The sequence below is a fragment of the Semicossyphus pulcher genome, unplaced genomic scaffold (genome assembly GCF_022749685.1).
Source record: "Semicossyphus pulcher isolate SPU_LCO1_2020_fin unplaced genomic scaffold, fSemPul1.0.p SCAF_15, whole genome shotgun sequence".
NCBI classification, from domain to species: Eukaryota; Metazoa; Chordata; class Actinopteri; order Labriformes; family Labridae; genus Semicossyphus; species Semicossyphus pulcher.
Window position 1 is genome coordinate 25,968,826 of NW_027211659.1, and position 27,190 is coordinate 25,996,015.

Below are 27,190 nucleotides of genomic sequence, written 5' to 3' on the forward strand. Positions count from 1 at the left end.
ATAAGTGTACTCTCCAGGGGTAAAGGCCAAGCTCTCAAAATCAAGCCAAAACAGCCCTTTTAATTAATTAACAATATTACATTTGGAATTTCAATAAGGAAGATGGCACTAAGTTCCTTTCTTTAAATCTTGTTACAACAGAGTTACGATTTCATTTAGCAGGCACATTTGTCCAACGAGACTGTTGATACAGCACAAGCAAGGATCTCGACAGGGGGAAACATGTCAGTAAGTGCCAACAAACAATTTCAAGTGCAGTCGGACACAGGTGTTGACAGGCAGTGCACAGAGGCAATGCACAGAGGCAATGCACAGGGTGATTCAAGGCAGATTTTTTCTTTAATTTTTATCATCATCCTCATCGACATCCTCAATATCATCCACACCGACATCATTAATATCATCCTTATCAACATCCTCAATATCAGTCACGACATCAATATCATCCCCATCAACATCATCAATATTATCCTCATTGACATTCTCTATCATCCACTTTGATATCATCCATGACATCAATATCATCTCCATCAACCTCCTCAATATCATCCACGTTGACATCATCATCAATATCAATATCACTCTCATCAGTTGGTGAAGACCTCTCCCCAAAGTCCACATAGAATAAATAAAACTTAAACATTATTTCAAGTGTGTGAAAATGTTGTATGCTGGTTTATCTGGTTGTTGCTCAAGGTTAGAAAGACTCCTCTGTTGTCGGCATGCGTGATAAATTGTCTGCCCTAGGACACAAAGTCACGACTTAAATGTGACTCCATAGGTTAATGATTCTCTCCAACATCTGGAGCGAGGACATGTAAACATGCACCGTATAGGAAGGTTGACGGGGGACATGAGAGCAGCCCTTGTTCAGCTGGTGCACAGTGTAAAGCTCACAGAACCACATATAAAATTCCTTATGCCTAATGTGACATTATGTTTAAGGACTCCATGAGCGTGTATAATCACAGTTTAGTGCTGCTGTGATTCAGCTCTGTTTGCATTTAATTAACTGAGTTCCTGACACTTGTGTTTTTGTTAAACATTTTCTGTCGCCTCAGGAAATGACATCAATTAAAACAATAAATGACGATTATGGGATGTCAGAAGGGTTAAGACAAAAAAATCAAAGGTTGAATGTTTGACGTGAGTGGAATAAAACAACAGCATCACAGTTTCTGTTCCGGGAACGTGTTATCATGAAGGTGCTGGTTCAAACTGTTATAAAGGCCGTATCAAAGTCAGCATACTTCATAATCATATTGCACTCGATGCTTAAAAGGATAATTGTGGTTTGTTTTTTACATTTGACATAAAGAAAGGCGACAACTTTTCTTAAAAGAGGAAATAAAGACCAACAGTGAAATCATTACTCAAACTGTCTCTCACAGTTTACACTGGCTGGCTTTCTGCTTGTAACTACTGTACCTTCTGTTGCTGTGCACCCAGTTTCCCTGCAAAATGAGGGATTCATATTGATATTTTGGGTGCACTCGCTTGCAGTTTTACCTCCAAATAAAGTGGTTTAGATAATCTGACTAAACTGCTGCTATATTTACATCCTGTCTGAGCCTCAGAGCGTGTGTGCCAAGTGGAACCACTTTTTATTGAAGTTGAAAAGTTCCCAGATTTCAGACTTGCTCTGGAGTGTTAAATTAATTTGATATTTAAAGCTACAAAATGAGGCTACCATTTTGATAAATTAGACAAATCCTCGCTTGATTGATGCTTAATTGAAACCACAATGAATGGTAATAGTTCCTGTTAAAGGTGATTAGATTAGGGCAAATAGCTGCATTTCAGAGTGGGTGGTCCCCATTTTGATTGTATGTTGTGCACTAGCATGCACGGGGATGCACATGCATGTTCAAAAGCACAAAGAGTTCATGTTATTCTCTGACAGGTGGTGGCAGTGACGGCACAAGAAAGTGGCAATATGTCAGAAAAAAGATACTTCTTCAGAGCACACATTCAGGGAAACAGCAAACAAGTCAAATATCGATGTGGAAGAAAATTCATCTAAGGCCTCAGGAATTGAAATAATGAGTTACACACATGTAAACAGAAGTCTTTTTACAAGAAATAATTTTAAATGTTTTACTGCAGGCTGCAAAGTTGACACATTTATTTACACTGTGCAAAGAAGCATGCCCGAGCAGGGAAAGGAAACAGCAACGTCACCCACCCGTCAAAATGCTGCTTAGTGATAGCATGTCTGCATGACCTGCATGATCATGAAGCAAATAGCAGTAACTGTAATACAGCAGATAAATCGATTCATTGCTTCTGTCTGGAATGGCAGTCCTTTCCTGTTTCAGCAGGCAGCCAGGAAGCGGCGCCTACCTTTAGCTGACTTTTCTCTGCTTTAATTAAAAAGCTCATTGAAAGGAGATGAATTGGCTGATAACATCACTACCTTTTTCCTGACCTCAATTTGGCTCCGCTCACCTCTGCAAATGAGTCTGGAGAAGCTGTCTGCACATGAAAAACTCACTTTGTTAAAACCCGTCAGATTAATTCATTAAAACTGGCTGGGAGTTTTCTTTGCTTAATGTTGGGGGTTGTTAACGGTGGAGGCCTGAGTGCACTCACGGTGGTCAGTGGACAAAGTGATTAAAGTTGATCTGTGAACTTTGACTGATAAGACGGGAAAAGGTGGAGATATTAATGACATAACGGGGCGTATAAAATTAACCAATTCCGTTGTACGCTGTTGCTGATTTTAATGTATAATGTGCATCATAGTCTCATTATATAGCATGGAAAGTAGTCACTACAGCTGCCAATAGGGAAGTAAAACATTGTGTCAGCATGAATTGCAAAGTAACATTTTTCAGTTGGAAGTATGTTTCGTACCTTTAACACACAGGCCTTTAAGTAGGCTGTTGGAGGCGATGAAGGGGTTAAACAAACACAAGACTTTCATCAATAAGTTGTTTAACTGACCCGCGTTCTCTCATGTATGTAACTGGTTATGTTTTGGCCTTTAAACAACTAACTTTCAACTGAACAGCGAGTGTGTTTCCACTGCTGGGTCAGGTTCATTCTTTTACAAGAGCGCCGTCAGGAAACATGTTTTCTTGAAGCAGGCGTGACATCGACTTCATATTGAAATACATAAGTATCACATTTGTGCTGACATGAAAAAATTGGAGAAAATGATTCTATATATTGTAATTTTATTACTATTTCCCAAACTGCCACATTACTTGGTTGATAGTGTGCACGAGTTCACCGCCCATTGCACTTTTCCCTCGATAGAAATAGAAAGTGCTACGTGACGGGTGGCTTCCTGTTGTGGGAATAATTCACAACATCTATACTCAATAAAAGAGGAGTTCATTCACTGCAATCTTTTGGAGGTTATTGAGCAACTTCTAGTCAAAAGGCTTGACCGGTGCATTGATATGTCGAGGTCAGTCTGAAGCCATCACAGATATAGCTTAAGTCTGAGTCACACCTCATCAGCACAGATGCACTGTGGCATTTTAATAAGCTGTCCTGCACGAGTCAGGATTACATGAAAACAAAGACCACCTGAACCTCCTCTGTCCTGCTTCTTTCTCCCACTGGCAGAGAGTAAAATTTTTTTACATTAAATGTTGTATTGCCGCCGTGCACTTCAGCTTCTTGCCCTACTTCCCATATGTTCCTCCACACACACACACACACACGGCCCACCACAACCACCCACCACTTCAGGAAACAGCAAGCTGCGTCTGCTCGATAACACACTCGGGAGCGCAGAGAGCGAGCAGCACTTCAGCCACGCTCCGAGCCTCCAGAGCTAATGTGATGCATTCCTCCAGCCTCCTGTATCTCCTGCTTCTCTGGATCCACTGAGTGTTTAAAGTGTCTCAGATACACTGTATCATACTGAAGAACAGCCCCGAGACTCTGCACATGGTATCTAGACTCAGGAAAAAACTTGGAACATGTTCATTTTATTATTTACACTACAACAAAATGTTTTAGATAATTTAAGACATGAGAAAAAGTCTGTGGTTCACACCTCAACGTTTTTCCTTGCGCCCAATCAAAGACAGGTTTGTTATAGGAAGTGAGTCTTTCCTTTGTGTGAGTCAAAGAAAAGAAGAACTACAGATACAGTGAGCACATACTTCCCATGTTTGATAGTAGGGGTGCAACAAAAATAACAATTAGTTGCCAACGAATTTAATTGTCGATAATAGTTGGCTACGATATCAGGCGTTTTTTTTATGCTGTGCGCGAAAATAACATCGTTCTCTGGAGCTGAGTTGCTGAGGGGTGAGCCACCTCGCATCCTTACTAACTCTGCTGACTGGTTAGCGACAACAAAATATAGCGGCAGCCAATGCGGCACCATCAAAGTCTGCGAGCTTTTCACCCTCTACGCAAAGAAAATGATTGCCTGCAAGATTTGTAAAGCAGACCTTGCTTATCACGGGAGCAGCTCTAAAGCCGTTCTAAAAAAAGACAAACAAACATCACCGTTTATGCCCACATCATTACTGGCATGATAACTACATCAAAGACTCCTGTACGTAAGCATCAGAGTGCTGCACCAGTGTGTTCTGGGAGGATTCCTGCCTTTATTCCTAAGGACACCTCAGTATCTAACAATGTTAGCCATCCTTTAACCTCTCAGAGTTTGACAGCACATACATATACACAATGTGTAATTTATCATGCAGCGGCTTCAGATTTAGATCTTTGCATTGGTCCTGTACCTTTGTGTGAGATGACCCTGTTTCTGTCTGAGATGAGTAATGAATCTATTGTATCTCCATCTGCACCACAGTATTTTATCTCACCAGCTTTTTTTTGTACAGATGACATCATTCCTGGAGCAACCTTGCAGGCCTCTTTATGCAAACAAAGGACATCTCCCACTCATGCTCTCTCTTAATATTCAGTGTCCTGAATAACCGCTGAAGCACAGCATTCCTCCCTGCTTTTATTTGACGGAAATGTCAAGTGGTCCCGGCGCACTCTCAAAGCTAGGTGATGTATTATCTCTCACATTCAGCCTTTGGGATATTTATTAGAATATTCCCCTCTGCCAATTCATCATGTAAATGTTGTCCCTATCCGCCAAAGTGCACGGATAAATATTGAACGAGGCACATCATGCACTCCATTTCTTTGGCTGGTCTTTGTCAGCGGATGAGCTTAAAAGCATTAATTCAGCCAGGTTGAGTAAAACTAAAAACTTTATTAACCATGAGCCAAAAACAGCTGATAGTCGAGCATTGTGGACTGAATTGAAGCCAAGCTGGTCCAAGGTCAGATACATCAGGCTGATATACAACGGTATTGAATAAGTAGTAAATAAGAGTAAATAAGCGGTGGCAGGTAAGAGTAACAAACTGATGAACCTAAGGACTAATGCCACTGTATTCTGTATTTACCAACTCAGTTACTACCGCTGTCGAAGCTTTCATGGGTCAAGCAGTTTCAAGAAAGTTTTCCTGCCCTGCTGTTCAGTTTAACTTTCATGAGTTCAGCTACACCAATAAAAGGGAAAAGATGGGGTTTTGTCTTAACCCTTATTTACACAGGACTAGCATTACCTTTGGACCTCATGTTATCTAGAAATTGTCCCCTCAAGTCTTTGTTTCACGTGACACATTCACCAACATAAGCAGTCTGTATTCTCTTCAGATTTACTGACGTTATGTCCAAGATTTAGAGTTATAATCTCGAAGATCTCGTTTTCTTTGGCGGCACCTGTGGCTATAAACAGTAATTGCTGGTGCACACTTCCCAGATATCCAGACAGTGCTGCATGTGTGACGTCCACGGTTGGCTCTGGTTGTAACTCTTGATTTTCCTCGCTGACGGTCGCTTTCCTTTTCAGACTGTTTGCTTCATCTGAGCGTCGAGTTTGTTTCTTCTTCTTTGGATTTTCCCTTATTTTTGAAGTTTTATCTGTAGTCATCCATCTTTTCTTTGTTTGTTCAGCCATAGTAGATTACTGTTTACTCGCAACACTTGCAGAGAGCGGAAAAGCAGCCGCTTAGCTCCGCCTACCCTCTCTGGCAGACCAACCACTGCTGGCTGATGGAAAACGCGTCACTAACTGGGCGCTGCTTTTTTCCGCAAAAGATACCCAGTCTGTAATACTGCAAACGCAAAACCTTTCATCAGTAGGCCATAGGCTCAGTCACCATTGTGTTACCTCATACGGCGATAGATAGAGACTTAACAGACATTTATTTATCCATCTAATCATTTGGAGATTTTACTCTTTTGATCGATTCTAGCTCACTTTCTGCAAATCCACCTCCACATGTAACCACATGAGCCTACTGAATGTGCACCCAAAACAGCATGAAAACTTTCTGTGCCGTGCAGCGTCATAATTCGCCAAATTCATACAGGACTAATATGATCACATGACCGTTGTGTTTTGCTATATATGCTTGGTAACTTGTGGAGTCTTTGTACTACATTTAGAGACATGGCTGATTCCAGAAGATCACAGATGACCTCTCGATTATAACAAATTATTAGTAGTTGCAGTTACACGAGTGCACATAAGGCTTTTACAGAATGTCTTTCCTGGTTGGCCTGAGTTTGCATCATCAGGAGAGAGATTCTGGGGATGAGTCAAATCTTTTTACAAGATACCCAGGCTCAAGAAAGTGCTCTGAAGTTAAAGGCCAACCAGTAAGACCAGATGTTGTAGCTCTATTCTACATGACCTAGATCTGGATGACTAAGAGTATGAGTGTACAGGTTATCAGAAATACAACAAAGACAGAGGTTTCTAACAGTGTGGCATCCCCATGTGGCAGAGTTAAAGGGGGTGCACAGAAGGAGAGCCGTGATGCAACAAGACAGTGTGAAGCTAATACCCCTTTCCCAGCGAAATTAGCCTGTTCACGCTGGTTTTTCAGACCCGGGAAGGCCCGCTTATAGATGCCAACTGTCTCTTTTCCCATTGCCAGTGAAGTATCCTCCTGTCTCTTTCTGTTGCGTCACCGTCTGACGTCACAAATGCACCAGAGACAGGGTTAGTAAACAGTGAAGATGTTACGGTGGTTAGGTCTTTATTGTAACTATGACTCATTCAGTCTGTTTATCAAACTCAGCCCAGACAAATTTTGAACGATGTTCGAGCGCTGCTCGGACAGAGGCGGGCGGAATTTGTAGCTGAGATGACAAGGAGTGGCAGAAGTTACCGACGGAGCATGGCATCACGCTAGAAAGGGGGCGGAGATTAGCGTGTCTACGCGGGTTTTGTGTTTCCATCAATGCCGATTGCAGCAGAGGCGATAATTACCCGGGTCTACTGCAGAGTCCTTTGACCCAGGTCTGAATGCCGATAGTAGCCTTTCCCACTAAGCAAAAAAGCTGGGTGTTAGTGGGTTTTTAGCAGGTGTTAGCAGGTGTTTGCGGGTGTTTTTTGACCAGTGGGAAAGCGGCTTAAGAGATAGGTGCATGCTGGGAAGTTATCTGCAGGAGTGAATCCCACAGCTGCAGCAGATTTCAGTGAAAGACTCTCAGAGGAAGTTCTCGTACCTTTAAAACCTGTGATAACTTACTCTGAGTCATAACTCAACAAACATACGATACTGTGATATTTTAGATTGAGCTAAAGTTAACTTGATTTATCTGGAAGAGACCCTGCTTTGTTGAGCCCTTTTTACACTGCAGTTCTGCCTCAGCAGTGTGATGAAGCTCGGCCGTCATGCAGCCTTTGCCATGTTATATTGGACCAAGCAACGGCAGCGTAAAGACGCCCAGTGTATTTTTAAATAACGGAATGAATTTGCAGAAGCAAAATGTGCTCGAGGTTTAAACAGCGCATGCTTCAAATTCGCTTCCTTTCAAAGTTCCTCCCTGCCGGCGCCGCTGTTTCGTCTCTGTGACTACCTCCGATGCCAGCTCTGAGGCGGTACGACTTCACCCCCCCCCATTCTGCCTCCGTTCATTTTACATAGAAGACGAAATGTAACAGAGGCGTAATAATCCCGCCTTGAACTGGCAGTGTATAAGGGGCTTTAGACTTTGACTACTACTTACTGCTCAGGTCAATAGGCCGAACACTCAAAAGGTTAAATACAAGAGGAAATAGGTTTGCCTGGCTGTTATGTAGAGTACCCTGTCAGACACTCAAACCCTGCTCTCCTAAAGAGACCACCTCAGGCTGACATACAGACCAAAATATAACTTATTTTGAAGCTCACAGAGAAGGAGTCAGGAGGGGATTGACTTCATGCTCTGACTTTGAATCCATCAATCTTTCAAGACACGTCACAGCTCAGACACTCTTTGTTCTAATGTTGTGACTTTTATAGGAACAGGTTTTATATATCAAAGATGTTCTTGAATTTTAAAGGTATTTTTGCCACAAGAAACATGATTTATATAAATTACTTGTTCCTTATGATCAAAGCCAAGTTTGCATTGAAAACAGGCTCCTTTGATATTTCTCCCTTGCTTTTCTGAAGAGCAATTTACCTTGAAAAGTTATCAAAGTGAAGAAATGCATTTAAGGTGGAGGGTCACTTGAAAAGTTTGCTGATCTTCCTTTACACAGGATAAGAATTCTAAAAGTCCATAATGAGGTTTTATATTTGTACATTTCTCCTGTGTGTAACCATCGGAGACATTTCAGGTAGTTTGACATCATTTCTGTACAGGTGGACAAAGGAGTCAATCTGACTTCCTCTCAACTGTAGGCTCGATTTGGGTAGCTATATTTTATATGATATTGATATTTGATCCCAGCTATTGTTACATTAGCTTTTTCGAACCTGATGAACCCGACAGTAGTTTCCTTTATGTTGCACTTTTTGAGTTTATTTCTGTTGAAAAAAGGATGTTAACTGAATAAAGTGTTGAAGGAATATTTTCTTCTGTGCACTGCCGCCTGCTTGTCATGTTGCTCGACTATGATGCTGTTGTGTTTTGTGATGTTGACACACTGTGATGTTTCATTTCATCTCTGGTCCAAACTGCACAGATTTTAATGAATAAATTTGAGTGGTTAAAAAATGTGGGTCGCGATTTGTCATTAAGGATGCGGTGGAGGGTCCGGAGGCTAGACCAGTTGAACCACTGCTCTAGATCAGTGGTTCAAACTTTTATCCTTCTGAGCCCCCCCCGAGCGTATCTAAGACAGGCTGAGCCCCCTGAGCCCGCACACACCAACACCAAAACGATAAATTAATTCCAAATCTTTATTGGCAAAAATTAACACCAATCAGCTGATAGTTATTTGTCATTTTAGTTTCTTAAAGTTATCTTTAGTTATTATAATAAACCCCCCTTTTAGTTCAATTTAAATATGTAGATGTAGGCATTTCTGCACGCATGTATGTCAAAAATATGTGTGCATACATTTTATTTGTATTTTTTTTTATTAACTTTATTTATATAGCAGCTATAAAAACAGAATGTTTACAAAGCGCTTTGACAGACAAAGCAAAGGTAGGAGGATTACAGAGTACAAAATACGGCCAAACAGAGTTTTCAAGACATTTCAACAAAAGGCAAGAACTCAAGTCAAACACCAAAAGTCAGGAAGAGTAAAAGCAAGTAAAAAGAATAAAAGTGACAAAAAACAAACAATAAACAAACAACTTATTGGAGCAATAAGCAAAACAAATAAAGAGATAAAATAAAAAATTGCTGAACAGATTATTATTATCTTGATTATCAAGTAAGTGCTTTTTTAATGATTTTATTTAACGTGCAAATCTAATTTCAACCAATCGCAGTGCAGACAAAGCCTTGCGCACCCCCAGCGATCTTCCCGGACCCCAGTTTGGGAACCACTGGTCTAGAGGACTGAAGCGTTTCACGGTCACGTTACACACAGGTTCCACTTTAAAGAATCCGAAAGAGGCAGCGCGGGGACAAAGGCTTCGTTTCAAATACAAAAAGCACATTTCTTGTCTGATGCATAATTAGCTTCAAAGGCCCGAGCAGCCGGGCTGAGCAGGTGTGCACACGATAAGAAGATTACACGTGTGCCGTCAGTGTGATTGAGCTTTAACCAACAAATCCTCTCTCACTGTTTCCCCCCTAATTATATTAGATTATGATCACATTTTTTTTTATGTTTACCAGTGTCATAATAATCCCTAATTTTGCTGAAGTTGGTGGAAAGCAAAGCTAAGCCTGTCCACAGCCTGTTCACCTGCCTCCATAACATCAGTTGTAAAAGCTTCTAACAGAACATTTGGCTCTGTCACAACTTAAACTGTTGCGTACAGGACCGTCGGATTTGAATCATTATTACTAATCGGTCTGCTCAGTAAAAGTTCATTTAAATACATTTTGTGATTAGTGCTGACATATTTGTATTGCTTTGTTTGAAGTTTCTTTTAGCGTGTGCATCAAGAAGTCCCCTTCGGATGGATTAAAGTGACTTGAATCTAATGAAAGTGATATAAATGAACTTAATTTGCTTTGTCTGCAGTTCAAAGCAGAATATTAAAAACTGGCTACCTAAATGTTTCTTTCATGCGGTTTTAAAATGGATACAAAGCAGCTTGTCATTAAACTTTTTCACAGCAGGGGAACACTACATTGTATGAATTTCAGCATGAAAAAGTACATTATCAGGAACATCATAACCTGACAGAGAATCAGTGCATCACTGGAGGTCTATGAAAAATGATCGGGTGTAGAAATTCATCTGCAAATAGTGTTCCCTGATGTGTAATGAGGGCTGCTCCAGTTAATGAGGTTACAGAAAACAGAGAAAACAAACAGACAACACAAACTAAATGATGTTGAATGGAGTCTGCACCGTGGAAGATGATCCTCCTCTTGTGAGCGATGGAGGATGTTAATATGGAGGAGCCACAGGGAGGAGTTGGCGAGTAGAATTAGGGGGGAGGAAGAGTTGGCAACACTCCAGGATATTTATCTTTGAATCATCCTCACAATGAAAAGTCTTAGAAAACAAGTGGATCCATAAATACACAGAAGCTTTTCAGGAGCTTGCGGCTCTGCGAGCAGAGTTATTTATAACCCCGCTCTGTCGCTGCAAATGAAATAATGCTGCATAAAGGATGTCGGGGAGATGAAGAGTGTGAGATGTGTCCAAAAATGGGTTTGGTCTGCAGAGAGTTGTTCTGTTCTTTCATCAAGTTCGGCCCAGCGAGAGCAGCTACGACTCCACAATCCCCCTGAGTTTAGAGAAGCAGGTAAACTGAATGAAGTGGACAAAACTGTCCTTTTTATGTCACGTCATGGTTCAGATTTACGTCAAACATCATTGTGTAGGACACCAAATGTGTAGACTATAAATTACTTTCTGACAAACAAAATAACACATCATTCATGCATATATCCTAGGGGTATATGCAGGACGTCTGCTCCTCAGGGCCACGACCACCACAGGCCCTGTGCCGCAGCAGTGGTGGTAAATCATAGAGATGATGAGATGAGCGAGACCTGCGCAGAATCGAACATGCCTTGCCAAGCATATTGCATGATGGTTAGATTGTTGTCCGACTTGCTCTGAAAACCCGACTGCGCAAGGCTTTGAAGTCCTGCAGGAGCGAGGCGGCTGCAGTTTTCAGGGCCAGGCGCCGCAGTTGCTCTCCATCGACATCATGCACAACGCCGTGCATGATGGGAAACGACTTGCTCTGGTTTGAATGAAGCGCCTATTGGCTGAAAAAAGCTTTGACACCCCCTAAAAGGAAGTGATGAGACATCTGTCTTATTCATCATTATTCATTTAACTTAATGAAGTGTCAGACAGACACCAAACGGGTTTATCAAAGTACTGTCATTCACATTGTCATGCTTTACTCGTTAACGTTGTCTTAATAAACATAAATACAATGACGTTTATATCGAAATAACTATCAAAATCCCTGAATAAAGTATAATGAGAACTTAATATTAAATCCAATTAAAATAATAATGATAGTAATAATAATAATAATAACAACAACAACAAATGAAGACTTTATTCACTTCAATTTACAGTGAGGTGTTGGTATTATAGATGCTTGACGAGGCGAGCAGCAAATTTGTCAACAAAGAAGTGTCCGACTTTATGACTCCTCCCCCAACTGCAATCGGCTACTCTCGCTTGTTGTCGCGGCGAGCCGGCAGTCATCTCGAACAAGCCTATCGTCTCTGACCCTGACGGTCTCACCCTATCACAGAATGTGGGTGGGATGATGCTGTGTTCAAAACAACTCAGAAATATGGGACAAACCCCGTCCCATATTGATTAAAAACGGGACAATTCCGTATTTTAAAGGACGGGTGGCAACACTAATATACCCTCATATAACAATATGAAAAAAGCTTGTTCCACAAAACTGTTTGAACAGTCTTGTTGAAACTAAATAAAATATATGCACTATAATAGCTGCAGCCTTCTTTTTATTTTCAGTTGGAAAGATAAGATTTCCCTCTTCTGTATCATCCTGTTGCATGTCTGTTGATGTTTTTACATTTTGTTTAGTGCATTGTAAAAAAGGAATGACGGTGCACAAAGTGTACAGGCTGCTGAATTGGACAGAGCTCCTTTGTGGTACCTTCCAGCTTCTTGTTCAGAACATTGTGCATGCAGCGCTTTGTTTTCCTCCTCATTATGTTGAATAATAAAAAAGAATGAGAGGTTTTGACAAAATTATGAGACCTGTGAGGCCACTTTTATTGAATCATTTTATAGGGAAAGCAGTGGATATGAAAATATTTAAGAAAAGGGAGGGCTGCACGCTGGTGCAGTTCCTAGTTCGATTGCATGTTCTCCTCTCCTCGGGTGCATGTGTGGGTTCCCTCCAGGTACTCTAGCTTTCTCCCACAGTCCAAAGACATGCCTGTTAGGTTCACTGGTGACTCTAAATTGTCTGTAGGTGTGAATGTGAGCATGAAAGATTGTCTGTCTCTGTGTGTCAGCCCTGTGATTGACTGGTGATCAGTCCAGGGTGTACGGTTTGTTTTGATCTTAGTATATAATCTTTGTCCAGGCTTAAATATTATGTCACTTTTACTACACATGGCTTTTTTCTCTTGCTCAAGAGTGTGCCAATACTGTGAGTCAAACTCTGTTTTGCTATGCGGCCTAAAACCTACAGAGCAAGACGGTTACCTAACAGGTGCACGATGGGGGGAGCTATGACTAGAGGCCTGAAAAAGTCAGTCATCAAGGACATTGACGTCCTTAATAAATGACCTTTTCCCCGTTTTCTGTGTGTTGTTATTTTGGTATATTTCATGATTCATTATTATTGACAGGATTTCTTTCTCTTATTGTTTAGGACATAGCAACGATAGCAGCCGATAAAAACTGGAAGGGCATCGGCATCTCCCTGCTGGTTATCGTGGTCGTGCTCTCGCTCATCGGACTGTCCATTGTTCTGCTGTCAAAAGGTGAGACTCCCCACAGGTGCATGACATCATCGCAGTCGCAGTTTATGAAACATTCATGGAGAAAAAAGTACTTTGGCTGTGTTTCAACTCTCTGTCCTTGTGTTCAGCATGCGCTTTGTCGGTATCACATCGATATCCTTCACAGTTGTGCCTGTGCGCTGAAAGTCTCCACTTTGTTTTGCCTTCATTTGCATTTTTATTAATTCAGAGCAGCAGTGAAAGTACACAGCAGGTAACCAGCGACAGTCTGAAGTGAATCTCACACACAAACAAGTTTTAACTGTTCACACAGAAAATATGAGGACGGGTTGTAATAGTGTGTATGAGAGTGTTAGAGGTACTTCCTGTCCCTGCATCTCCTGGACATTTTGCATCTGTGTGCTTATGAGAGTAAAAGTTAATTAAATGCAGCTGTACTAATGTAGCTGTATTATAGGGCTCAATATCAATTACTGGGTACATTAAAAAGTTAACTAAGTTAATTGTTTGATAGTTCATCAGATGTTTTTCTCTCTCCTGCAGACGACAGTGGGAAGCCCTTTGGATCACAGCTGACTCTGGATGACCTCTTTCAAAGAAACTTCCAGATACATGACCCAGATGCAAAGTGGATCAGCGGTGAGTGTGTCAGAAAAACAAAACACATGCATTTAGTACACCGACATGCTACTAATGTTGGATGATTCAGCAGAATCCCAGATTGCGTTCAATCACAACATTTTTACATGTTTTTCTTCATTATCGCATGTGTCTGCAGTGTGGTCACGGTCTGGGAAAGACTTGTCATGGTATACAGTATTAATCGTGGTTAGGGTAGGTTAATATGGCTGTTAGGTAGGCTAAGGGTGCATTCACACCTACAGTCCGTTTGTATGATCCCAATCAAAGACCAAATTGTCACAATGTTGCATTTTGCCTCCAGTTTTGGTTTGTGTTCACACGGCAGCTTTCAGCAGAGGACCGAAAGTTTTGATGGTCTCTGATTGGTCAGAATTTCAACGTGGGAAAACAAAGAGGGAGAGCACACTGATCAATCACACTCAATCAGCTTCACTCTCCTTTAGTGTTTTATGCGTTTCCAGAAGCATTTGTGAAATTTTTTGGTCAGCCCATATTTCTATTTCTTCATTGCTCCCACACGTCTGTCCTTTACTCATCTCGCTGTGTGTCTCTGCAAATGTCAGCACCTTTTCGAGCAGACCGTGGTTCAGTGGTTTGGTTCTAATGCATCGAAAGAACTGGACTTTCCGAGTAAAGTCCGGACCAAAGCTGTCAGGTGTGAAAGCACCCTTATGGAAACTTCTTGGGATAAAGGCGCAGGATTTTATTTTCCTCTGTAAATTAATGAAAGTTTCTTACAAGACACTAAAAATGAGTGATGGTGCCACTGAGTAAGAGTCAGTAAAACCCATCATGTGGGACAAAAATGTGAACACTTTATGGCAGTCTTTCATATGGTCTGGATGACAGTGATGGTCCTACCAACTGTCTTACAGGCAAAAGCTGTGTCCCAGTCCACGGGCTGCAGCCTTCTAAGGAGGCGGTCCACGTAGGATGCTCCATTCATAGCCTGCGTAGGAGTTAAAGTCGAACTGAAATGAGACGGTCTGGTCTACCATTGCGTCACCAAACGCCACTCCTGTCGCCTAGCAACAGGTAGCTAGCGGGCTAACTAGCTAGCATAATTAACATTACTTAAGTTGATTATTTTAAAGATTAATTTGTTTCAAGGGCCCTTTCGTTTTTTTAAACATGTGTAACACTTGCTATTCAATTGAGTTGAAACCGAAAACTGACATTTTACAGTGTATTCCTCGGCCGTTTAAAAGTCCGCCATTTCGTTTGAATTGGAGCGCAATTAATCTCGGGATACATTGGGCCGCAAAGGATGCACCCGATGGATCCTTCGCGGCGCGTAGGGGAAATGGAGGACGCTTCTGTGACGCAATCGGCCTTCAAATACGGCCTTCGAAGGCTGCAGCCCCTGGATTGACACAGCTAACGGTTACAGGCCCAGGCTGCATGGAGAAGACAGATCCAGGGGAAACTAAGGGAAGGGCAGCATTGAGGATAACATTCAGCATCATCAGTGCTAAAATAGAACTGCTGATTTTAAAGCAGCACAGAACCGCGGTGCCCGCCATGCGTTTAACAAATGATTAGCTCAAACCGCGGTCATACTAAGACTCAGAAACGTAAAGCAGACCAAACTAGCGTTGCACACAGTTCGACATTAAGTGATGTTGGCTGCTCATACAGTCATACAGCCATTTCGTTTACACATATTCAACGAACACATGCATGGCAACAAAAAGTGTGCTAGCAATGCTTGGCTTGCTGTTGCCACAGTACCCAAGCAGACAAACTGGTCCACAACACAAGCAGCAACCAACAGCTCTATTTTTGCAAAAGGCCTGATAATAAATATAATTTGAATATGAATGTTTTTAAATACTTTTAATGTTTGCCAGCCATTAAGTAACAGAACGTTTGTTGATTCTTTTTTCATTTTGTTCACTCTTAAAAGCGCTGCCTTGGCACTCAACAAGGAGCGATGTCTTTGTTTCGCGTAAGAAGTCATCAAAGAGAGTACCACATCAACAACCTCTTGTTGTAATGGCGTAGTTTCTTCTTATGAGGCTGTCTGGTGATTGACTGAAGCGCGGCTGTTTGTATTGTTGTGGCGTTACCCTGTCAGAACCTTCCTCTGACAGTTCTGTTGTGTTTGTCACACTCAGTTTTCCGCTCCTGAAAGGCCGACCTTGCAGATCTACCTGCTCCTCTTGAATGCTGCGTTGTCAAAGAAAAAGAGCTCAAGTAAACTTAGAAGAGAAGATGTTTGTGAAAAAGGTTGACGTGTTCTTTGTTGTAAACTTGTTCTTGGAAAACTAAATGGTATTGAAAACTTTCAATGACTCTCTCAGCGCAGCACAGAGGACTGTCTCAATCTCGTTGAGAGGTTGCCTTGAAATCCTTCCGATTATAATTACTGTGAGAATGTTTGCAGATTTCCTTTACAGTGCAAATGTGTTCTATTAGCATTCAGGGAGTTAATTACTATTTGGTAAGTCGGCAGATTTGAACACAATCAACGGGGACATCATCAGGAAGGCTAACAAGTACCACATTGGCTTATTTACCCCTCCTGTCGTGTTCGTTTCTCCCCCCTTACTTTGGTGTTCCCGGTCAAATTTGACCGGTCTGCTTTAACTGCTCTTACATGACCACAAAAACCAAACACCTTTTTGAGCTGTAAACAATGTCTCAGACTTGTGGTTAACATGAATAACTGCAGTTAATATACAAAGAATAGACATTGAAAATCCATCAATGTTGTCTTCCATGTCTCAGACCTCCTCTTCTATCTCTGGTTCAATTTCAATCTCCTCTTCATTTGGTTCAAAAAAATGGTTCAGTCTGAAATGTGTGGTTCATGTGGGGGGATGTGTGGGTGTGAATGGGGATATTTTGAACATGATCTAGTGTTACACATTCATCATATGGCGGTCACTTTTGACCAGGAACACCACAGGTGTAACAAAGTCGACTAAACCACTGAAATATTAATGAAAGTGGTGATCAGCAATTTGATGTGTTCAGATGCCTAGTGAGGAGTTCCATCATGGGACCTTGAGGCAATCAAATGTAAAACACAATATTTATGACTGATGAAAGTTTGGTTTGACCCGAACGCGACAGGCATCTGATTAGAGTTGATTTTTGACCAACTGATGAATGAAAGTTTAATATTTACTCCAGTCCTGCTGAAGTCTCCCCAAACTCCCTGCAGAAATATTTGACTCTGGCAGCTCAGTGCATCCACTGCTAACTTTTAACTTTATTTGTCAGCTGTTTAATGCTAGACAAGAAGTGAACGGTTAAGAGTCTTTTGGATGAAAAGCTGCTTTCTTTTGCTGGAGTCAAAGCTGATGAGACAGCTGCTGTGAGCTAGAAGAAGCTAAAATGCTCCGTAGGACCAGAGTTTGGGGATCTTTGTTGGTTTGTCTCTATGAAGGGTGGCTTTCTTACACTAAGTAATTATTTCCATTATTAATATCAACATATTCAATGTCAGGAGACTCGATGTACTGGCCCTCGTAAATTGCATCAAACCAAGTAAATCCTGCAGAGTGCAAAGCTAAGATGGACTAAAGTGTCAGATCTCTCTAATTATTCATATAGTTCTTCTTCTGCTCGTGCATAAAGCCTCACTGAACGCACTTCAGTGACAAATGGAGCAATCAGTGCAGCTATGATAAATGACAGGCTGAATACAAGTATACCAGCTGCTGCTAAGAGGACTTATAATGTGTCTCTGTGACGTCCTCGCTCTGACCAAAGCTTTTACCACGGAGAAACTGGATACCAGCAACTGAATCTTTAAGACTGCAAACGTCTCACAAACTGATTTCTTTAGTCCACAGTCGTGTGAGCCGGTTTCTTGTGTCCTTTTAAAGGCATTAAATGTTAACAAATGGCATTAACTCAGTCATATACAAGTAATCTGCCATGTTCCAAAGTAGTGACTCGATCCAGGAAAACCAATGTACTCAGTTGATTTAGTTTTCACAATGGCTCAGTGGTCGAGTTGGTCGTCTCCCAATTGGAAGGTTGGCGGTGCATTCCCCGACTGCTAAATCAGACCTTCTGCAAGACAGTACAAACAGTGGATCTTTAAGAACTACTCAAACACCTCACTTAATGACAGACTTCTCATTTGAACACCTGCTTCATCACCAAGGACAACAAACCTCAGCCCTCTCCATGGACCGGCCGTGCCATTTATGTCTTAATTCCAGCCCCACAACAGCTGCTGCACACTCTAATGGAAAGTTAATCCTGTCTATAGGGTTAAAAATAATTCTCAACGGTGAAAATGAAAAGACCAACAAATCTGTTCGGATCTAGACGGTGAAACTTTTTCTACTCCGTAACACACATGAACCATTTCGTATCTGCAGGTGTCGACTTGACTCAGCAGTACTGGACATGTGTACACAGGCGCTGAGATGTGTGGTGCTAAACTTCACACTAGTCAGTTTCTGGAGTATGCCAGCAGTCAAATGGTGAATGGTATTGACTGTGCAATATCCACTCTGCTCTTGAATGCATGTTAACTGTGTTACTGTGGATGCCTGAATGTCATGCACCTAATGTAAAGCATTTCTTACATTTCATTGTGCACTGTATACTGACAATAAAGGCTTTCTATTCTATTTCGATTTCTATTTCTAAAGCCCAATGTTACCTTGACTGGTTTAAATTGAACCACCTACAATCTGCACTCCAATAACCATCTAATATACTCAGCTAACAGTGGTGCAGAGGCGTCAGTCTGCAGAGGGAAAGTGATCTAAAACTGCAGCAAGGCTAGAAAGAGGCAGGATATTTAACACCCCCCTGAAGTTGGTTTTCCTTTTAGCTATTTGTAATTCTTAATAACTACAAGAATTGCAACACTTGATTTGCTCCCACAAATTGTTTTAATTGTCTGTGATGATAGTTTCTTGTGGACCATATTGTAGAACTCATAGATAGACTTGGAAAATGAGAAACATTGACAAAACTCTTACCTTACTGTACTAAGATAAGATACGATAAGATAAGATACGATAAGATACAATGAGATAAGATACGATAAGATAAGATAAGATACGATAAGATAAGATAAGATACAATAAGATAAGATACGATAAGATACAATGAGATAAGATACGATAAGATACAATGAGATAAGATAAGATAAGATAAGATACAATGAGATAAGATAAGATATGATAAGTTACGATAAGATAAGATACAATAAGATAAGATACAATAAGATACAATGAGATAAGATAAGATAAGATAAGATACAATGAGATAAGATAAGATATGATAAGTTACGATAAGATAAGATAAGATACATTGATTCCCCACAGGAGGAATTTACTCGTTACAGCAGCTCACTAAACAGGCAAATTAAATAAAGTTCTAAAGTAATAAAAATAGACAAAAAGTAGGTGGAAATAAAAGGATTAAAAAATATGACGATAAAAAACAATTCACATATTTTTCCTTGTTGAAAGATATGCAGGAGTTATTTTTCTGCACGGAAGATTGTAAAGTCATTTTTAGAAATCAAAACACACACGGTGTGTAGTTTTGTGATTAAAAGCAGAATGAGATAGAAACATATTGCACAGTGTAGCAGGAATTATTGCACAGCATGATGAATTATGTATGGAAAGGAGAATATGTTTAATTGTAGTATGAATGTTGGATGATAGCACGATAAACACAACTAGAAGTGTCCAAAACAGCCACACAAATAAGTTCTGTTTGAACAGGTGCCAAGTTTAAACCCACATTAACCGATTCCACTTTCTCCTTATGGCAGGATAAGGGACTGAAATGTTTTAAGGATTTCTATAAGGAAGGGGTCTTTTGCTCTTTCACAGACCTGGTTACTGAATTCAATCTTCCACCCTCTCATCTTTTTAGATATTTCCAGGTGAGGAACTGTGCAAAATCCTTATTCCCCAACTTCCCTCACCTTCTACCAAAGCAGCCATGGGGTGAACTTTTACAATTTAATCATTTACAAAGGTCTTTAATCTCAAAAATCTATAGTTCTATTCAGTCATATGATGGTCATCTGACCACCAACACAAGAGAGACTTGGGAGCGTGAACTAGGATTGGTTTTTGATGAATATTGGTGGGAATCCGCACTGAAGGTCATTCACAAAACATCTATTTGTGCCTGTTTGACCTTGATCCAGTTTAAAGTTGTATTTAGATGTCATTATTCGAAGACAAGGTTGGCACAGATTTTCCCAAATACAGTAGATGTCTGTGACAGATGTAGAGGCTCACCGTGCAATCTTACACATATGTTTTTCTCTTGTCCAGCCCTGACAAATTTTTGGCAAACTTACTTCAATACCATGTCCAAGGTATTCTCAAAAAATATAAACACTTCACCACACATTGGCATTTTTCGGTCTTCCGGAAGAGTATACCCAATACTCTACTAAAGATTTGGAAGTAATAGCTTTTACCTCCGTGATTGCTAAACGCCACCTCCTTCTAACTGGAAATCCACAACAGCTCCTTCCAGCACACAATGGATTAAGGAGGTTATGTCCTTCTTAAAAATAGAGAAAATGAGATATTCAAGTAGGGGAAACTTGAATAAATTCTACAATAAATGGCAACCGTTTATGGATCTTTTTGCGACAATGTAACACCCCCCCCCCCATTCCTGTTTCCTCTTATTTATTTCTTTTTTTTTTTTCTTTTAACTTATTCTCATGTTTGTGGGGCCAGTTTAATTATTCTATACAGACTATGTCTAAGTAATTTTTGTTTTGTATTGTCCTGGTTTTATTTTTTGTAATCGTTCTTTGTTCTTAAAATATGCAAATCTAAATCTAATAGGGTATACAAACATGTTTAATGCTGACACCAATGTGCCTGATGGAAGTGCCTTTGTTATTCTTGTATACACATCAATAAAAATATGAAACAGAAAAGGTGCCATTTAGGTTGTTTGCATGCTGCCATTCTCACCTCATGTTACCTCATTGGAAACAAATGAAAAAAGACAGAGGCGCTGCTGAAACTAAATATGGATATGGACACGTTTGCCTCAACACTCGGTTCAGTCACACATTATTTTTTTTTATTTTGTGCAGCATCCCTCATTAGTACAATAAACATCCCTGTGTTTACAGATAATAATATTATGATGATAGAACAGCAAATTAATGAATTTGATTTCAATAATTCAACAAGCAGTGCAGCCCGAGCTGCTGGAGATATTGTAACTTTTAGGTTTAAATAGTCCAGCTGTAATTATCACTTCCTCCATGATGTCTGTCATCATCATCCGGGGTTAAAGTGATGATTTTCATTTAAATATCTGTTAAGTCACTATCTATCACCGAATGTGTTAACACAATGGCTACGGCCCACTGATGAAAGCCTTTGCATTTGCAGTATTACAGACTGGGTGCCCAGTTAGTGACACGTTTTCCATCAGCCAGCAGTGGTTGGTCTGCCAGAGAGGGTAGGCGGAGCTAAGCGGCTGCTTTTCCACTCTCTGCAAGTGTTGCGAGTAAACAGTAATCTACTATGGCTGAACAAACAAAGAAAAGATGGATGACTACAGATACAACTTCAAAAATAAGTGAAAATCCAAAGAAAAAGAAACAAACTCGACGCTCAGATGAAGCGAACAGTCTGAAAAGGAAAGCGACCGTCAGCCAGGAAAACCAAGAGTTACAGCTGGAGCCAACCGTGGACGTCACACATGCAGCACTGTCTGGATATCTGGGAAGTGTGCTCCCACAGTTACCGTTGCTCGCCGTAGGTGGCGCCAAACAGAATGAAACTGAAATCCATTTCTGGTTATTTGACTCATACTCTGAAACCTGGTTATTTTCTCCACACCTCAGTCTGAAGTTCAGGAGTTGGAGCTGTGTAATTTATCAGTTGGTAACAGTGTCAACACCACCCATAACAGGGGATTGCCTTTAATTCTTGGCCTTTATGAAACAGTGGTGAGTCACTGGATAACTGGGACACTTTTAATCACAGCTGAGATTACATGTCACCTTTATCCTCAGAGCCTTTATTGATGGAACTGTTGTCAGCCCAGGAGGACACTGCCCCATTTTCCAATTACTTTTCTGTAAAATCTGTTATATCACCATTGATTTGATACATGCTCTGCATATAAAACATGCAAAGGAGACTTTGTACTGAGGGTAAAAAGCCCTTTTGAGGATTTGCTTGTAGGTTAAACACAAGCAATCCATCAGTCTTTCATATTTATTTTCCTGTCATTAAACTGCAAAGTGTTTTGAATCTAAGTGAGTCTACAGCCCTCTTTCCTGAGATTGATGCCTCAGAGTTTAATCGCTGACATTTACATGAGATGGGACCTTGAAATGATTTAAACCTGTCTGATGCATTAATGGAATTCAGGCCTCCCTGGACTGAAGTGTTTGTTTGGGATTAGACTTGAGTTATTCCAGGCTCTCCTGTCAGTGTTTCCATCGTTGGAAGTTGAAGCGTAATCTCAATGAGCCTTGATGTCTTAGACAGATCCTCCTAAATGAGTCTTTGTTGGTGCTGCTGTTGTCGTTGTTAGCTTCTCCTCTCTTGTCAAATTCTCTTCTCGGGGGGGAACCATTGTCATCTATCCTTTGTTGCTTGTTGTTTACTTAGCACAGTTTGAGTTTGCTTGTACATGTTTAACCTCTCCCAAGGTCCTTTGATGGATGATCAACAGAGACATTTCTTTTGGAAGGCTTGAGCCATTGTTTTCCAACAGATGGGCCGATGATGCCCAACGGCGTGGTTTTGCAGGATGCAGCAGGGAACTCTTCGGCGAGCTTCATGACCTTTGCAACACAGCTGTTTCTCTCTCAAAGAGGAGAACGCTGTTTCCAGTGTGAAACCAAAATACATCATTGATGTATTATTTTAGACCAAACCATGATGTTGTTGGAAAACTGATCGAGTAGTTTTGGTGCTTTAAACTATCCAACGTTGTCTCAATGTATCAGCCCTGTGACTGACTGGGGATCAGTCCAGGGTGTACCCTACCTCTCACCCAATGACAGCTGGGATACGCTCCAGCACCCCTGATCAAGATAAGTGGTGTAGATAATGGATGGAAACTAACCAACCTGAGAGTGTTTCACAAATAGAAACAAAACGATATAATCTTGAAGAGTTTCGTTTTTAAAAATTCCGGTCCGAGTAAACAGTAACTTAAAAAAGAAGTGAAAATCCAAAGAAAAAGAAACAAACTCGACACTCAGATGAAGCAAACAGTCTGAAAAGAAAAGCGACAGTCAGCCAGGAAAATCAAGAGTTACAACCGGAGCCAACCGTGGACGTCTGGTTATCTGAGACGTATGCCCCCGCAATGGCCTTTTATCGCCGTAAGGGGCTAAATAGAAACTGAGATCTTTGAGATTATATCTTTAAGGTTCCAAAAGTGTTGGGTATGTTTAGTAAAAGCTCGTTCTTTGGACCACAATAATAATCTATAGGCCTACTGTATTGTTGTGAGAATTCAAACCAACATCCCAGTAGATGAACGTTAATAACCTTTCCGATGTGAAGTTATGACGTTATGTTTCTGTTGTAGATGAGGACATCATCTTTCGCAGCTGGGACGGAGACATTCTGAAAGCCAACGTAAACAGCAACGAGACGGAACTCCTGCTGAAAAACACAACCTTCGTAAGTGCTCGCTGCTCACTTTCTGAACACGCTTGTAAAATTCTTCTCGTGTTTATGATTTTCCTCATTTTCATCAGGCTCCACGACAAAACAGGACTGTATAATCAACATTCCAATTTCCACGAAGCAATATCATAACATGAAAATAATGTCTTTAATACTCATCACATTAAGCTCTGGTAGATAACTTGACCTTTCTTTTATTATCTGCTTTGGTTTTTCTTAATATCATGCCTCATTGTTACCATGGAAACCATCTTTGCCCTTAGCAGGTGCTCAGGCCTGCCAGTGTGGACTCAAGTTTCGCTGTAACTTTTTACACTGATCTCAGATTGTCAGAATGCTTCTGGGGTTGCACTGAGACATTCTTTGTCTGCCAAGTGTGTCTGTTATATTCTAAGTTTCTCAGCTGGATGAATAAAATGACGTGGTCTTATCCTCTTCTTGTTCTTCCTACAGGCAACTTTTAAAGCATCAAAGTTTGCCGTTTCTCCCGATCTCAACTTTGTTCTTCTGGGATATGATGTGAAGCAGGTGAGAACCTCTTAATATTCTGGTTGCATGTTCTGACACTGGTGTTGGGCTTGAGGCTGCGACTACGGAAAGTTTACAGTTCATGAACTCAAAAATGGAAATGTGACCAGCATGGAGATATTTAATCTGTCTGTTCAGAGGCGGTGGGTTAAAGCCAACATCGATCGATGCAGCAAGGGTGCCAGTTTAGAAATATGAGAAGAGCTTTATCTGTGAGAATTAAACAGAAGCACAAACTACAACAACCCCGGGGCTGTTCAGTGTGCAAGTATTTATGAGTGAACACACAACGAGAACACATGGTTAAAGACCTTTCACTTTGACCCATATTTCACAAGAATGAAAAGTTTCTTTTTACTCCTGATAGCATCTGTGTTCTATCAGACCATCACTGCTTCAGAAGCTCTACCATGGATAGTTTATATTTTAGTTTGTGATTACAGAGAGGTACAAAATTATAATCATGAGCCTTTAAAATATAAATGTTATGAGTGTATGCATGAAGCATGAACAATACTTACCACAGAACGGATACGAGTCTGAATGTGTCGGAAATAAACCCTTGATGCTCCACCTGCTGCAGACAGCAGGATTGTGCATGTGCATCATTGACGGTAACGTGTTATTTTTGGACAATAAATGTGTTATCTTACAGCATTTAACAGAATCAGCTTTTATTGAACTCACCCTGTCTTGTCTGACATGTCTTGATTTTATTCTACTATTTCCTGCTTTACCTGGAGACATCACGTGGACAGGATTGAATATTTGAGGGTTGGGCAGGTGACTAAAGGGCACTGGTGGCTCATTTGACATTTGCCAGTTTGAGCCTCGAGCCGTATCACACAGTGGTCCATCCCAACTGGAAATGTTTTGTTCTAAGAACGTTCTGAGAATGTGACGTAGGAGAACGTTCTCTGAAAACATTTTCAGAAAGTTGCAGTGAGAATGTTCACATCACATTTCAGGAACGTTTTATAAATCACGTTCTGATTCAGGCCGTACTAACATCCTGAAAAGATCCTCAGGATGTTGCAGTCAGCATGTTGTACCTTTGTTTTTATGTAACATTGAGCACATGTTTTATAAAAGGCGTTCTGACGTCCCAGGCCTCAATAACATCCTGAAAAGACCTTCAGAATGTTGCAGTTAAAATGTTTTGTCTTAGTTTAAGTTTAAACCTTACAAGAACTTTATTTGAAATGATAAACATCCTTAAAACGTTCTTTGAATATAAGACTAAAACGTTTTCTTTCACTCGTAAATAGAACTTGTAGGTAATGTTAGCCGATGTTCTGTGAACGTTCCCTGCTACCTGGGTGTCTTTATTCGTTTTTAGACAGTGGAGCTCTGCACTCACCGGCCACTTCATTAGGTACACCTGAACTTTCTAATGCAGTATCAATACAACAACACTGCCGTGGATTCTGCTTTTATGAAGTTTAGTTTAGTTTTGTTGGGAGTCAGAAGTGTGTAAATTCAGGGATGTTTATTACTGGGGTAATGTCCTCCCTTTTTACATACATGAGGGGGGCAGAGTATCAGAAACAGCTCTGAATATAATGCAGCTCAGTACAAAGCCTGCACGTTACAGGCAACATGAAAGCAAATCTAATGGCTGAGCTGGTGTGTTGGATTACATTAGATTTTTCAGGTGTACCTAATGAAGTGGCCTGTGGGTGTATGTCACAGAGGAAAAAGGTCAGGCTTTGATCTTTGCATGGAATTTGAAGACAACAAGGAAAATATAGAATATTACTTTATCCTTAAAGTGACTAGAGGAGCAGGAGCACTTGTTCGGCACGTTGTCACTTCAGTAAGGTTCAGAAATAAATCTAAACTAATTACTCCACTTCTTTGTTTTAAGGATTCTTATGAAGTACTGTTTCTCCATCACTGCATCGCTTTTCATTTCTGATGTTCATTGTTCCACGTTTTTGAAAGTAATTCAATGAATGTAACAGATTTTGCACCTCTCCTGTTTAGCTAAAATGTGTGTGGGCACCGTGGGAACGGTAGTTTGCAGTCATCCAGTAAATATGCATCAACTGCACATTAAATAAAAACAGAAGCCAAAACGAGGGATCTTTGTCTGCCAGTGTGGCAGCTGTCGGGGAAAACAAGTGTTTATCAGACAGACAAAGCTCATATCGAGGTCACAGACTCTGTTCATAAAGTTTTCATCGTGTCTGCCTGACTTCACTTTTTATAAGACGGTTGTTTGTCAAGACTCCAGTGTTTGGTTCGTCTCTACAAAACCCAAGAAGTTTTCTTTGAGTATAAAACCTAAATGATGAATAAGCTGCATAAAACTATCTTGTGTCTGCTGGTTGTGATGATACTGCCAGCCTCCTGTTGAAGAAAATGTCTCGTAAATAGATTTGTTTCCATACGTAGAGAAACTGTATTTACTATGTGACACACTGCATGTTCTGTTCGACGTAAACAGCCTTAAGTGGACGGTCAAAGGGAAGCTCATCGTCTTATAAAGACACAATCTTCTGCTTTCATCAGGAAATGTTCTCTCAGAGGTTGATTGTCTGCTTGTTTACTTCACATTCACTTCTGCTCCTACGTATAGAATTCATTCCCTTCATAACCACTGCAGATGACAGCATGACGTGTTTCCATGCACACAGGAGGCCAACGATCACTGGCACTCTGCACCAGCCCGATTCCTTGAGTGTCATGAGTAATAGACTGTTTGCTTATGAAGTGTACAAAATAAAGTCATAGAGAGACAAACAGGTTTCTTCTTGGTATCTCTGGCATGATGTGTTTTAGACTTTCTTCCCATGAGCACATTAACTTTACACAACAACGTGACCCTAGAGGTGGATGTTATTGCCACCTGTTTTAATGTGTCAATGTCACTTTTGAGAAATCCTGTTTCCTCTCACAGTAATGAATGGCAGATGCCTCTATATATACTACAATACCCACAAGCGTCAGTCTTTGCCTTAAGCAAGTCTGAGGCATGAATCAGAACGCCTCACTGTTTCAGTTGAGAACACGACATGGTGCCAAAACTGTCATTCACCCAAAACTGACCCAGAATGCCAAAGTAAACGTAT

The 27,190-nt window shown here is 40.7% G+C and overlaps 1 protein-coding gene across 1 annotated transcript in view; it reads left to right on the plus strand.

Moving 5' to 3' along the window:
• LOC138592197 (inactive dipeptidyl peptidase 10-like) overlaps nt 1–27,190 on the plus strand; it is a 106,059-nt gene that overhangs the window by 49,373 nt on the left and 29,496 nt on the right. Inside the window, exons 2-5 of the mRNA XM_069662891.1 lie at nt 13,230–13,341; nt 13,864–13,959; nt 23,488–23,582; nt 24,042–24,116. Of these exons, the coding sequence (XP_069518992.1) occupies nt 13,230–13,341; nt 13,864–13,959; nt 23,488–23,582; nt 24,042–24,116 (378 nt within the window). The remainder of the gene's footprint in view (nt 1–13,229; nt 13,342–13,863; nt 13,960–23,487; nt 23,583–24,041; nt 24,117–27,190) is intronic.